Below are 15,625 nucleotides of genomic sequence, written 5' to 3' on the forward strand. Positions count from 1 at the left end.
GGATCATTATTGCCAAATCCTTCTTTGGTTTTTAAAAAAAAGCGTAAACAAGTAAACGAAGAGGTACTGCAATCACTAGGAACCCCATTTCATATTGAAGACACCTATGCTGCACCAACAGGAGATGTGGTCTACAATAGATACAATAATATTTTCTACAACTTGGAGGCCTTACAATCATATTGAAGACACCTATGCTGCACAAACAGGAGATGTGGTCTACAATAGATACAATAATCTTTTCTACGACTTGGAGGCCTTACAATCATATGCTGTTCAGTTGTTTGAAGTTACTCCTGAAGAATGTGATGGTGTCCTCAAATTTGTGCTAAAACTTGATGAGTGTCAAATTGTGAAGGAGAGAAAGTTAGAAAGGGTTACCATCACACTGATGAGAACATGGCACTTGATACATTTATTCTAAAAGATCAGCCTAGATGGTTTATTGTTCAATCTGAAAACAATATATTGTCATTGGGATCATTTGAGGTAAAATTTATTAGACTCGGATATGTTTTGTGAAAAAAGAATTACATATAAAAAACACTAATGGGTGTTGCATTCCTATGTTTCTTATGTATTGCAGCAGGTAGAATTAGAGAATTTTGATGTTCTGCATTGGGTCTTTCATAAGACATCGATACCCGAGATCATCAGCGAGCAGAGAAATGGTAAAATCTTGGATGTGAAAGGCATGGGACAATATAAGGTGGAGTGGCATATGGCGGGTGATCTTAAAACTCTGAAATGTATGCACAATGTGTCAAAGGGTGCCAATTCAAAAAGTCCATGCTTATATTACATGTGCAGTACAAAGGTGTTTGATAAGAGGTATTGGAAGAAGGCACTGGGCACTTGAAGAAAGACCCAAACTTCAAGCCAATTCTCGATATTCCATTGTCAAGTGTCCACATTTGTACAATGCATGCTCTTTGCAGAATCATTGAAAAACTCTTGTTTTTATACATATGTTTTGCATGGACTTTACAGCCCAATACATCAAAGGTTACATCCATCAAAGCACTAGAGAAAGTTCTATCAGACATTGGTTTGCATGGTGGACATGCAAAAATTGAACAAGATGAAAAAAGGTATAAGGATGGGAAGAATGTACCTAAGAAACCTTCCATTGGGGGTGTTAAAGTAAGAAGGTTTCTATTTGAACCAATACCAGAAGGTCGTAGAAGAAGACGATGTGCAGATCGTAAAATACAACAGATGGAAGTGCGTTCACAATGCAATAGTAGACCATGCAGACAATGGTCAAGCAAGAACAATGCAGTAGTAGACCATGCAGACAATGGTCAAGCAAGAACACGGAAAGCCAAGGTGTGGAAATCTCTAGACACTATGTTTAAGCTATGTGACAAGAAAGTGTGGACGAAGGAGAACCATGAGATATTTCAAACAGTGCTAGATGAGTTCAAGAGATCAATGATTGATGCATGGACGGATCAGCACATCACCCACTATATGGTATTAGATTGATTATGCATTGAACTAGTTTTTATACTGTATATTAAAAAAATACTAATTAATGTATTCTTTTATTCTCTTGAAGCATATTATATACCATCATACCCCTTGGTTTGCAAAGAAGTATGGTAGTTTATCAATACGGTCAACCCAGGGAATGGAGAAGACACATTATTAAGCACGCTCCGGGTATTTCAATCATACAAGACATGGTGGAGGAGCAGAAAAAGCTAACAGTTTAAAGGAATTACATCAGTGGACATATAGGAAGCTTGTACACAAAGCCAAAAAGAAGCAGCAGTTCAAAGCATCCCAAATTAATCAAGCAGTAAAACTTGTGAATAAAGAAAGAAAACAAGATATATGGAGGAGATCTAATGCAAGTATTAAGCATACAGAATGGCGAGTAACAAAACAAAGAAATGGGAAGATTTGGATACCCATAGATCCATGATTAACATTTCAAATTCAGAAATGATCATATGCAAACTGTCATGACATTACACAAGAGAGAATATTATTACAAGAGATAGGAATATACTACTACTCCTTAACCTGCTCACTAACATCCTCAGATGCATGAAGCCTTGCCCTTTTTGAAGATGGCTCTGCAACATCCTGTAACTAGCAAACTGGAGGAACCCTCGGTTTTGTGAATCTCAGAAGCTCCCTTTTGCCATAATCACTTAGCATATTGGGATCCTTAATCCCACACGCCAATCCATAAGCAGTATAGGCTAATTAATATTTATTCATTAGTGCATAGAGTCCAGGGCCCTGCCCAAAGATTCGCAATGCTAAAACTGCTTCTCCAAAAGCATGACTTTGTCTGAGGTATTTGGATAATGTCTTGATTACAAACAAAGGAAATTCTGCATTGTCTTTCGAGAATTTCTTGTGGAATATAATGAATTATGGAAACTTCAATCGGTTTATGTACTCTCCTAGTGCTGAGTCCATTCCGAGTCCTCCCATGCATTCGCCTGCTTCGCGACCGAGAAACTTATCCTCAAACACAACTAGCTGCAAAACAATATTATCGAGCCAACACAACAAATAGAATAAGTTACTCAGCACGATAAAAAGTAATTAACAAGTAAACACACCTTCTGATTTTTGTCATTTTAACAAGTAAATCATTTGTCCATATATTGATTGTTGAGTTAGTGTCTTGGACCATCGATGAGGATGCCCCTTCCCTTCCCATGTGTGAAATATGAAGTCTTTGCTGGATAGCCTAAAATTCCCCTTCAGTGGGAAGGTTGGATTCATAGCTTTTTGCATCCTTGTACATCATGGATAATGTGTCCCGGCAGTAGAATGGAACTCACTATCCTTAACATTTGAATCCAATAAGAGATACTTATCCAAATTTGGACCCCTAAAATCTTCATCTTGGACCGGCAGTAGAATGGAACTCACTATCCTTAACATTTGAATCCAATAAGAGATACTTATCCAAATTTGGACCCCTAAAATCTTCATCTTGGACCGGCAGTAGAATGGAACTCACTATCCTTAACATTTGAATCCAATAAGAGATACTTATCCAAATTTGGACCCCTAAAATCTTCATCTTTCTCAAAATTATGTGCAATGATGGCTAGACAGTAGTCTTCCCTAATGTCAAAGAGAGCTTGAATATCTATAATTAACAAATATTCTTTGTTACCAATAGGAAATGTGGGGAGTAGTGGGGTTGGAATTCGTGTTTCTTTGTGTGTGTCAAATGTTGTTGAGTAGGACCTGTTCCTGCTTTCTTCTGCCCATGTGCTTTTTATTTTTTATGTATATTTAAGTGCTCTTATGAAGCAGATTTACATGAAGTACAAGAATTGAGCCATATAGACTCTTATTGAACTGCTCTGTGTTGAATTAGCCACTTATTGGTGAGGATTGAAAGAATTACGTTGACTTGCAAGGCTAATATGGATATCTCCACCAAGGATTGAAGATTATTAATTTGTGAAGATGGTGGCATCGTTTGGAGAGGTTTGTAATTTGAAGAAAAATTTCGACCGATGGGTTGTACCATTGACGAGGCTTTCGCCCACCATGGCCCCCCCATCCAGAGATGTACTTGGAAGGTATTGATGGTGAGGCTTTCGTGCAAATGTTCTCCAATGCATGAATGAGTATGGATATGTACTCATGGAGCAGCTGCTGCTACATTAATTTAGCCAAAATAATAGTAAGCAATAAGCTTAACAAATATATAATGGCTATTGAAGATTGTTTGGAAAGTGTTAATGCGTGAGATGGCTTAATCCGTGATCTGGCTTAAATTGTGAAATTCCAGGTTTGTAAGCTATGAGTCTGTAATTCTTGAGAAACCTGAACTCATGAGATTGCAGGTTTTTTGGCTGTGAAGGATTATTCCGTGAGATGGCCTAATCCCGTGAGAGGTAATCCCGTGAAATGATATTTCCGTGAAAGTGTAGGCCGTGAACTGGAATTCCGTGAAGGTGTAGGCCGTGAATTGTAATTCCATGAGATGGAATTCCGTGAAGTGCAGGCCATGAACTGGAATTTCGTGAGATGTAGTTCCATTAGATGGAAGTGAGATGTAGTTCCATGAAATGTAGGTCCGTGAGATGTAGTTCCATGAAGTGTAGTTCCGTGAGATGGAGTTCCGTGAAGTGTAGTTCCATGAGATGGAGGTTTTTTGGCTATGAGTTGGAATTCCGTGAGTTGGAATTCCATGAGATGGAATTCCATGAGATGTAGTTTCGTGAGATGGAATTCTGTGGTGTAGTTCCGTGAGTTGGAATTCTGTGAGTTTTTTTTTTGGGCCGTGAATTTATCCCGTGAAATTGCCTAAACCCGAGAAAGTGCAGGTTGTTTTGACCCCGATGATTTTTTATTGAAATGATTCTATGGGTCAGCTAGAGCATGACATGCTCACAACAGGTTCTTGTGCACTTATGCTTCATATCTAGAGGGGTGAAAAGAACATTGTGAGTTTATCTTTGATGTGCTCATAAGTCTCCATTACAGACGTGGGTATCGATTCTTGAATTTATTACTAAAATGTTGTTGAGGTAGTAGGTAAGACTGCTGATTGTTTGCTTGAATATACAAGCTCTTGTATTGGTGCTGAATGCACGAGAGTGGTTGAGTGATTTGCTTGTTGGTGCTGATTGTTTGCTTGTTGTCGAGGCAGTAGGTAAGACTGCTGATTGTTTGCTTGAATATACAAGCTCTTGTGTTGGTGCTGAATGCACGAGAGTGGTTGAGTGATTTGCTTGGATCTCCATCCTTGTCAAACTTTAGGTGAAGCTATAGTCTCTTGTGGAGTGGATGTCGATGACAAGGCTTTCAAGCATGTGGTTGTCTCTTTTGGTGAGGTTTGTCGATGAAGATGCATAGGCTCCGGGATCTTCCCTTTGAGTTCCTTGTTAGAGATAGATGGTTGGGCTGTGGAAACTTCTTCAGGAATAGCAGTTGATTGCTAGGTTTTGGCATCAAACGTTGTAAGTACATCATGATGACTCTATCCCTAGCAAAGCATAGTGGTGCTTGGGCGTAGCAATAGTCCATTTATGCCGCAAGATCAAATCTACTTCCAACACATACTCAACCACAAAAAACTTGCAAGTAAGGGGGTTAGTTTCAATATACATTGTATGTTCAAAGTACCCCAAACATGGCATGTTCAAGTCTTGTATAAAGTTTATTCTTTCTGGATGGGTTGTGAGTGTTGGTTGACCTAACAAATCCCATAGCTCAAGGGTCATGAGATTGTGTTCTCGTATTGGATAAGGCTGTGCTTGAGCTATAGTGATTTTATGGGAAATTTCCAGTCCAACCAAAATCCTAGGGATCTTTTCAGTAAGATATGTTGGAAGTTCCAGCTCCTCCAAGGTCTCTTCCTCTCGTAATAGCAATTGTACATGCCTGGAGTGTTGAAGGTGACTGTTTGCATGGATTCATCTATTGAATACAACGATTCACCTATCCAAGTTCCATCAAGGACGACATCATACTCAAGGGAATCTAGGGTAACATGGAATGTAAATTCCATATCGCCAGAGTAGTGTAGTTAAAGTAACCTATAACTTCAATATTTTATCGCCACCGATTGTTTGAGTAGTGTAGTTAAAATAACCTAGAACTTCAATATTTTATCAATTGGCTCCTTTTGCAAGACTATTGTTTGTAGGGATGAGTTTAGGTTGTCCCAATGACACCCAAGTGTCTATTGTCATGATGTTATGAGACTAGCTCGAGGGCTAATCAATGCGCATTTGCGCTTAACATCATTGCCTGTAGGGAAATCCAACCATACCATGATAGAATCTTCCAAAGAAACCATGGATGTTTTAGTTTTTGTTTCAGTTTTTATTTCAGCTTCAAATCCTGTTTTTGTTTCATATTCCCATTCACTTTCATCCTCTGTTTGGCTCTCGGCTTTTTCAAGAGTACCTAATGTGTACACTGGCACACTTGGCCCTCTGACAATTCTTAATGAGGTTTGTTTGGAAACTTGTGAATCCTCATAGTCCCGTTCTATGGAGTTCTTTATGTCTTTGTATAACTTAGGTTGAGCCCTTAATGGTGCAAGTGCGGACGTTATGCTGGCTTGTGAATCCTCATAGTCCCGTTCTATGGAGTTCTTTATGTCTTTGTATAACTTAGGTTGAGCCCTTAATGGTGCAAGTGCGGACGTTATGCTGGCTTCATAGTCCCGTTCTATGGAGTTCTTTATATCTTTGTATAACTTAGGTTGAGCCCTTAATGGTGCAAGTGCGGACGTTGTGCTGGCTTCACCCCATAAGAGAAGAGCATTCCTCCAGATGAGGTTTTGAGAGACTGTTTTAATCTTGTAAGGAAATTATCGAATTCCTCACGTGCTTTCTCAAGCATATAGTTTGTACAATCTGTTTCAAATGACTCTTCTATAGAGAGTATGTCTTCCTCTTGAAAGGGGAAGCGATACTTCTCTGGGCTTTGTATTTTAGGTGCTATTTTTTTAAGATTGGAATTATGAGGCTCAATCACAACAGGTGATCCTGCAAAACATTCAACCAAGCTAAGCATGCTCTCTTGAGCTTGCTTTTTGCATTCCGTATATGTCATGTAATCATTATTATTTATTTGGGGTGGTTGGGTGGGTTCTAGTTTCTTGATTGGTCTATGTGGCGCATTGAGTGGTGGAGAGTCAGAACTTGTTTCATCCTCACTTAGTGACGTACTAGAACTTGTTTCATTGTCCGACTTTCTTTGGATTGTCAGTTCTTCATTATGTTTGCCCATGTGACAAGATTGAATTTTCTTTTGGGCTTTTGTATCAAGATAAAAGCCTAATACAAACTATGTGCAAGCCCTAAGAACATGAAAAACCACAAAAACAACAACAAAAACAACAAATTAAGCTAAAAATTAAGCAAAAAGCATTCTTTACAAAAACCAAAAAGAGAGTTATTCTACACCAAATCTCACACAAATTATCATCAAATCCACATCTTTTTCATAGGAAACCTTTAATTAAGATAATGGGTAATGTGTAGATTAGAGGAAAAACGATGGAAAAAGCCAAGGGATGGCTCCCCAGCAACGGCGCCAAAAATGTTATGGCTCACCCTAACCCTCCTTGAAACACATCCAAAAAGAGATTACCTGGTGAACCGCAACTGTCGTGAGGATATTTCCAATGGCCAAGCTTGTAACCCTTGAGGTATCCAAGCTCTACAACTCCTTGGGAAGCAATTCCACCGCGCATCCCACGAGCGTTGTCACACCGTCATGTTGCACTACGAGTACTCGTCCCTCCTCTCACCTCACTTCACTCACACACACTCACTAGCATGCATTAAGGAGAGATATTAGTAAGAGGATTAGCAAGAGTAAGACTCAATTGCAAAATGGGAGAGTATGTTGTATTATGAGAGAAATTCCCTTATATGCATGGCCCCATAAGTGTTCAAACTCACTTTTCTTTCATCTCTTTAATTCCGCGGGGACACATGACCGGCCGGAACCGCCGGGACCTTCAGTCCCAATCTATTTACTCAATTTCCCGGCTATTTACTCAATTTTTTTCAATTCAACTAAGTGCCTTGCGTTTCTACGCAACCTGATAGGCATCCTGTAACTCATAAAAGTTGGGTACAACATAATCTTTGCGCAAAGGCCATCCGATCCAGCTCTCAGGCATCAATATACGCTTAAGGTGTGGGTGACTGGGCACTTTAGGCTCATAAGAGGCCTAATGCTATTACAATTACTACTCTCATAATATATCCATGAAGTACATCACTTTTTAGGACTTCATCCTAACTTGCTACCACATGCTCTTGAAACGGGAATCGCCATAAATACTCTGTCACACCCGTCCAAGTTGTAGATTTGGACACTATTGCTTTATATCTTGAATGTATGACCCTTTGGTGTATCTATCGTGACTCCTTGATGTAAGATAATGGCGGTAGCTCTTGTTAACCCTATAATTGGGTTAACACACCTCGATCGTGCTTGTCTCACTGTGTATTTCAGCTTTCATTGTTGCTGAATTATAGCATGCATTTGATGTTACATACATGGGACTTTTGCATTATTATTTGGGTATCGAGTTTATTCAACAAGTTATCAAATGCCTTATCTATGCACTACCCATCTTGATATGGAATATGTAGTGTCACAGTTGGGCAGATTTATGCATTGCCTCGACACTCGGCATTGGCAAGCAGTGAAACGTGTCTTTCGTTACCCTTGGCACTCATGACTTTGCATTGTTTTATATCAATGCTTCTTCATTATGCTTGTCCACCCACACTAACAGTGACTGGGTAGGATGTTATAACATTAGTGTGTTAACCAATGGTAACTATTTTCTTCTTGGCAGTTCATGTATTTCATGGCATAGCAAGAAGCAACCAACAGTGGCCACTTCAAGTTGTGAAGCTAAGTACAGGGCAACATTCACAACTATTGTGGAGTGTGTATGGCTATCTATTGTGGAGTGTGTATGGCTATCTATTGGCAGATCTTAGTGTTAGACAACTATCTTCTACCACCATTTTCACTTATAGTTAGAGCACATTAGCAACCATACAGAATCTGATATTTCATGCGTGGACAAAGCACGTTGAGGTGCATTATCATTATGTCAGGGAAAGGTTCCATGTAGGAGAGATTGCCTTGACTTATATGCCTACATAGGCCAATGTGTAAATGGGTTTACCAAGTTCCTTTCTAGGGAAAAGTTTGAGGCTTTCTAAAAGGCTTTGAGCTTATTACCTCTACTAGGGTAGTCTGCTACACCCTGTATACGTTTACACCATCCACTTCAAGGGGTTTTGTTAGCCTTGGAAGTCTGGTGTGAACAACCCTAAGTGATTTTGATTATCAAATATCGAGTTTAACCTCTGTTTTCTCGAACGTATGTCGTAGATCTCTAGTAAGAACGACTACCTTGTTTGAAGTAATTAATTCTGAACTTCTTAAGTCTCAGGGTCTCGAGACGAAGTTAAATAAAAATTTAATGATGTATCGTTTTAGCAGAATCATGAGACGTGCGAATCATGGTAGATAGCCATATCCTCTCACGGATGAGGAAGAGCTTGACCCTGATGTTCGTAAAGCCCTTCACAGATCTCAACCACGTCCCTTCAAGGGTGAAGGGGAACACTTAGGCGAGGCTGTGGAAAAGTGGATCGAAGACATGGAAGAATACTTCGATGTCATTAGATATAATGAAAAAAGTAAGGTTGCTCTTGCCAAGCTAAAGATTGTAGAAACAGCTAGAGTAGCATGGAGAAATCACTATGAGACAAACCATCTAGATTCGGAACACCCAGACATGGAATGATCTCAAGACATACCTCAAGAAGAGATTCTGTGCTCTCGGCTTCTTGTTGGAAACCAAGATGAACGAATTCCTGGAGTTATCCTAGGGAAGCCGAACCACATAGGAACTTTTTACCATGTACTAGCATGGGTTTTTCCCCCGTGTGAACACACTCTAGTGTGTTAGCCATGTCAGCCCTAGGGCTAGGGCTACTAGTACTTTGTACTCCACACATTCATTATCAATATCATCAAGGTATCGCTTCTGGTCTCTCTCTTGCACTTTGTGCTTGATATGTGTGTGTCTATGTGTGTGTATGTGTGTGTGCAGAGCATCTACTCCCTCATCCAACACAATCCACAAGGGAAGAGTTTGTTTAACTCACCTCTTAGCCAAGCTCCACGATTTGCTTCCAATTTCCACTCCAGTGGTGCTTTACAACTTCAATGGTGACCACAACTTTAATCTCCAACCACTTTAAGTTTAGGCTTTTGACTCAATGTGAGAGCAACCTATGGTATGATACCATGTAAATAGAATGGGGACGTACAAATAACACTTGCATAAACCCTAACTATCTCTCACTCAACCATAGACAAGAATATGAGAATCCATTATTACATTTCATTCTCCTTTACACACTCTCCATCTTCCAAAATCCACACACACACACAATGATAAGTTCACACCATACTAATGTACACATAATGTCTATACACTTTGCCATTGGGCACAACCAATTATTGTCCACACACTCCTACTGCTGAAGGCACACCATACATGTGGTCACATTGACACTATTTGGATGAACTCGCTATCTCAACACTTCTAACCAATTAGGCATACAACATTTATTGCATCTTCTAGCTGATCAGAAGTTGGTGCATCAATTTCTCAAGCATTCCCCTTGTAATAAACGAGGATCAAGCAAAATTTGCTGAGTATCAATAGATGCTTGCACTGGCAACAAACCATCAAACATATCTAAGAAATTGGCATATGTATATTTGTTGACTTCCATCATAGGATAGGCAAAATCCTTAGCAAGGAGAGCATCCCTACTAATAATGATTTTCTTGGTAAGAGTATTATATAGATAATAGCCCTTAGTTTTTGAACTATAGGTAATAAAAATGCATTTCAATGCCTTATCAAGCTTAGTCTTGCTTTGTGGTGGCACATGGACATATGCCAAATAACCAAAAACACGCATGTGTTAAACCTTGGGTTTCTATTGAACCAAGCTGAACATAAGGAGTTATGGTTTTCAAAGCTTTAGTGTGTGCTTTAGTACATATGTAGCATAAAGAATTGTTTCCATCCAAAACTTATGTGGAATCTGCTAACCTTTAACCATACATTTAACCACCATCTCCATGAGACTCACGTTTCTTCTCTCAACAACACCTTTTTCATGTGTTGTATAAGGACTTGTGAATTGATGCTTAATGCCTTTTTGCCAAGAAGTTGAAAGCATTAGATAAATATTCCTCCTCTCTATATGTACAGAGGGATTAGAATTTTAAGTCAGTTTCATTCTCAACCAAAGCATTATAGTGTTGAAAATGAGAAAATACCTTCGATTTTTCTTTCATGGGGTAAGACCAGTCAAATTTGTTGTAATCATCATGAATGTCACAAAGTAAAGATTTCCTCCCAAAGATGGAGTCCACATTGGACCACACACATCACTGTGTATGAGCTGCAATTTGTGGTGGTTAGCTCTATTCATTGCATTCTTTGAGAAAGGTTGGCGGAAGAGTTTGCCAAGGATATATTCTTCACAAACATATCTGGGTAGGGGATTAAGTTGAGGCATGCATCCCATGTTTCTGTAAAAGAAATAATCCACCAATATGGCCAAACCTAGCATGCCACAACAATTGGGCATCTTTCATCGTATTTTGAAGTGTTTACTAGACAAGCATCATCATACTTGTCATAGATGTCCAATTTGTATAAACCATGGCTTAGAGTTTTAGTAAGCACAATTTGCCTATCCTGCTCTCTATCACAAACAATGCATTTGTCAGCTCTGCAAATTTAACATTAAGACCCTCCCCCCCTTGCTAAAGTGGACACAGAACGCATATTCTTCTTGATATTGATCGATCGGTTCTACTTCAACAATCGTCAGATCCAGGACTTCAATCATCCGATTCAACTACAAATTTGATTGATCGATTCTACTTCAACAATCATCTGATCTAGGACTTCAATTGTTCAATTCAATTGTAGATTTTTAGCAGATTGACACAAATCAGTTTGCTACATCCGGTGACTTCATTTCTCAAGCTATTTTTAGCATCTCTCTTTCTCAGATTCAACAGCACAATCAAGTATGATGGTTGAATTGTTGATCGGAAAAGTTGAATCGCTAATCGAAGAAGTGAAATCAGACGATTAAAGTTATGAATCGGATGATCTAAGAGGTTGGATAGCTTATTGAACTATTAATGATCGAATGGGACGATTGAAGAAGTTGGATCAATCACCAATCCTAAATCACATGATGCACTTGAATCGATTGATTATAAAAGTTGAATTGCTGATTGAACTGGTGAGGAATCGAATGATTATAAAAGTTAGATTGCTGATTGAACTGGTGCAGGAATCGAATGATTATAAAAGTTAGATTGCTGATTGAACTGGTGTAGGAATCGAATGATTGTAAACGTGGTTGGTGATTACAAAGGTTGGATTGCTGATCTAACTAGACCTGGTTAGCGATATAACTTGACCTCGTCGATCGTAAAAGTTGGGCCGTGCGATTGAATAGGACCTAGTCGATGATTGTAAAAGATATTTGCTACCTGTCATCCTCCACGTGTCATCTCGTGGAGAAGCAATGTCTTGATGGCAATTTGTAGAAAACGAGTTGTTGGAGAGAGCCGACTATGGAAGATGAGTCGCGTGTTGGAGCTAAAGTCGAGTCGTTAAAGTGGAGTCACTAGAAGTGGATGGAGCCAACTGTAGGAAGAGAAGCCGCCTATCACACCTTGCAAAGTCTGTAGAAGATGAGCTATCACACCTTGCAAAGTCTATAGAAGATGAGTCACTTGTTGGATGGAGCCAACTGTAGGAAGAGAAGCCGCCTATCACACCTTACAAAGTCTGTAGAAGATGAGTCACTTGTTGGAGCTAAAGTCAAGTCGTTAAAGTGGAATCACCAGAAGTGGATGGAGCCAACTGTAGGAAGAGAAGCCGCCTGTCACACCTTGCAAAGTCTGTAGAAGATGAGTCACCTATTGGAGGTAAAGTCAAGTCGTTAAAGTGGAATCACCAGAAGTGGATGAAGTCGAGAGTAGGATGAGAAGCCGTCTCTCACACCTGGCAAAATCTGTAAGAATTCACACCCTTCAAGCTTTGTTCGAAGCAAAACTAGAAGTTCACAATCCATTGTTAGAGGAGAAGCTCCAAAAAAACTTGATGCTTGCTAGAGAAGCTTCAATGGAAGATTTTGCAAAACACCAAAGCTCTAGCAAGAAGAAAACCCTATAGCCAAAATCAAAGCTCCTGCTCTGATACCACTGTAAGCTCACAATGGAGCTGAACTCACACACACACACACAATGCTCAATGACAAGAACACAAATGTATAGAGTGTGAGAGAGAATGGCTAGCGTAAAGGGGAGAGAGATGAAGCATTTGCAAGTACAAATAAGTAGCAATCCCTAAACAATGGATGAGGTTACTTATATACTAGCTAACCCTAAGGTGCCCGCTCACAATTGGATGGCCATGTGAAAAAACCAAGTGGGATAAAAGTGCCCATGGCATAAGTACATGGCCTCACTGTAGTACTATCGTGAATATCTAATAGATACCATCCACCCAACCTTCAACCAACAATCCACCAAGTGGGTGTTGGCTTGGGAACTTCCAAGTATAAGGTTCGAATCTTGGCCTGCATTATAATCACCCAAAAAAAGAAAAAAATAATTCACCAAGTGATCACCCTATACTACCATCCAACTCATTATCAATAGAATAAGATTTTAATTTAGTTGATAGTCAATAACAACCTATGTAGTGTATAGAGTGAGTAGGAACCTATTGGAGAGGGCACTTCTTTGGGTCTTGGACTCATTGGAGTGGAGACTTGCTTGAGGGGATGACTATCATCGTTCATTGTACAACGTAAGAAAGGTAACAAGGCAATTAATGTAGCTAGGTGATAGCTAGAGAGTTTGGCAGGGTTGATAGTCAGAGATTTGGAGGACTTGGAGGTTGGTAGAGCCAAGACACTTTGCTACTACATAATTGATGTTGAGGGTTGACGTTGTTTGTTAATGCCTTGTCGAAACTTCGCAATTAGATGAGATGATACAAATAACTTTCTTCTCTAGATTAGCGTATGACCTCATGGGCACGATCATGTTGTAGGCCTGTATTGGCTACCCATTTGAACCACTCACATCGTCTACTACTTGGAAAGAAAACATGTGCAAGGTAATACTTTTGATGAGGTACTATACATTAAGGTGTTATAAACTGGACTTAAAAACCAAAGCTTCATAATCAACAAATTTTAGGAGCTTTCCCTTGGGTTTAGAGAGTCTTTCGTGTGAATAGTGCTAGATCATTATACAATTTTGCTTTGTTTTCTAACACTTACAATACTAGCCTTTATGTTGCTAGACTTGTTGCACAAATAGATATCTTAGCTTGTAGTGCTGCGTATTGCCCTCCTCGCCTTCCATTGCAGCCCTCACCATCTTCTCCACCTCGCTTCGTCGCACAAGGCCATCTTCGGCTTGGAACCTGAGCCCCACCTTCCATTCCTCCACCACAAACTTGGCGTCGAGCCACTTGTCCGCAAGAGAGAGATTATTGGGGACGCAACAAGAGAGGAATTGATGTGGTTATGAGATGAGATGACGGTTATAAAAACCTTCATTAAATAAGGTCGAAGAAACCTAATAATACCTTACCACTTTTAAGGTTTTCCTATTACGCCTCTTACACAAATTAATGAAAAAACATTTCTCCCTCGTTATCCGCCCCTATTAGTGCTACATTGATATGCAAAGCTGTTTTGATCAATTTTAGAGAAGTAAGATTTTTTATAGCAATAACCTATGTGCTCTGATGTGATGAAAAAAGTATCAATGGACGCCGCGTAATTTTATTAAATATCTACGTGGCAGACGGTAGAGGCAGGCCTTGGAGCAAAAGCGTGGCGCTTGGAAGGCTCGTCTTCTCGCTCACTGTTTCTTTGAACATTCTAGGCTTCCGTCTCTGGCCTGAATTTCTTCAACGAGGGCCTGTGCGCTTTCTGCTAGGGTTCCTGTGTGGTTTTGTCCAAGGTTTCTGTGTTCCTTCATCTGTTGCCCGACCCGAGAGCTTCGCCGTGAGGGACACGGTCAATGCCTGCGTACTCGCAGTAGAGTGCTGTGTGTTTTCTTTCGTGTCGCACCATGGGAACCAGTCGTGCAGTGTCGATTGGGCAGGATTTGTTTCTTTACGCCGTGAGCGCCGCCCTGAGCTGTCTGGTCCTCTTCGTCGGTCTCCGGCATCTGGACCCCAACAGAGCCCACGAGAAGAAGGCAGCCGAGCGGAAGAAGGAGATCGCGAAGCGACTGGGCCGGCCCCTGGTGCAAACGAATGTATACGAGGTGAAGCCTCTTCTTCTTTTTTCACGTTTCTATAGAAGTAGTGGTAGCGTCGGTCTAAGTCTTTCACCCTCATAAGACTAACAGTTATCCTGCAGGACACTTGTCTCTTAACATTAGCCGTAATCTCAAGCATTACCCCTAGCATGGATTTTTTCGCACCCTAACCCTAACTCCAAGCCGTAACACTAGTTCTAGACTTAACTTTAGTCCTACCATGGAGTTTTTCTCCTGACCCTAGCATGGGCTCTAAACATTTTTCAGAATTAACCCTTGTAACAGGAAATGTAGCATGTGATATTTTTATACCATTACATCCTGTCTCTAGCTGCTTATCTAGCCCTAGCTTATGGGGCGAGCTTGATGTCAACAACAAGTTGATTGATAACATTGCATGTCACAGGATATGATTGCATGTGACGTCATCAACCCGGATGATATTGATGTCACTTTCGAAACAATTGGTGGATTGGAGGCCGTGAAACAGTCGCTGCACGAGTTGGTGATTCTTCCATTGCAGCGGCCAGATTTGTTTGCTCATGGAAAGCTGCTAGGTCCACAGAAAGGTGTTTTACTGTATGGCCCCCCTGGAACTGGTAAAACTTTATTAGCTAAGGCCATTGCCAAGGAGTCAGGTGCGGTTTTTATCAATGTCAAAATTGCAACGCTGATGAGCAAATGGTTTGGTGATGCACAGAAACTCGGTAAGAGTGCCATGGAAGGTTGATTTTTGTGATGTAGCATG

The 15,625-nt window shown here is 40.2% G+C and overlaps 1 protein-coding gene across 2 annotated transcripts in view; it reads left to right on the plus strand.

Annotated features, from left to right (window-relative positions):
• Positions 1 to 14,411: 14,411 nt before the first annotated feature.
• Positions 14,412 to 15,625, plus strand: part of LOC147605243 (uncharacterized) — a 60,464-nt gene continuing 59,250 nt past the window's right edge. The window contains exons 1-2 of one of the 2 annotated variants that reach the window (XM_086794058.1): positions 14,412 to 14,883; positions 15,284 to 15,584. In XM_086794058.1, coding sequence (XP_086650184.1) covers positions 14,686 to 14,883; positions 15,284 to 15,584 — 499 coding nt within the window. In that variant the 5' untranslated portion in view covers positions 14,412 to 14,685. The remainder of the gene's footprint in view (positions 14,884 to 15,283; positions 15,585 to 15,625) is intronic. The other variant, XM_086794059.1, reaches the window with a different exon arrangement.

The sequence above is a fragment of the Cibotium barometz genome, chromosome 60 (genome assembly GCF_041138505.1).
Source record: "Cibotium barometz isolate CiBa-2024 chromosome 60, ASM4113850v1, whole genome shotgun sequence".
NCBI classification, from domain to species: Eukaryota; Viridiplantae; Streptophyta; class Polypodiopsida; order Cyatheales; family Cibotiaceae; genus Cibotium; species Cibotium barometz.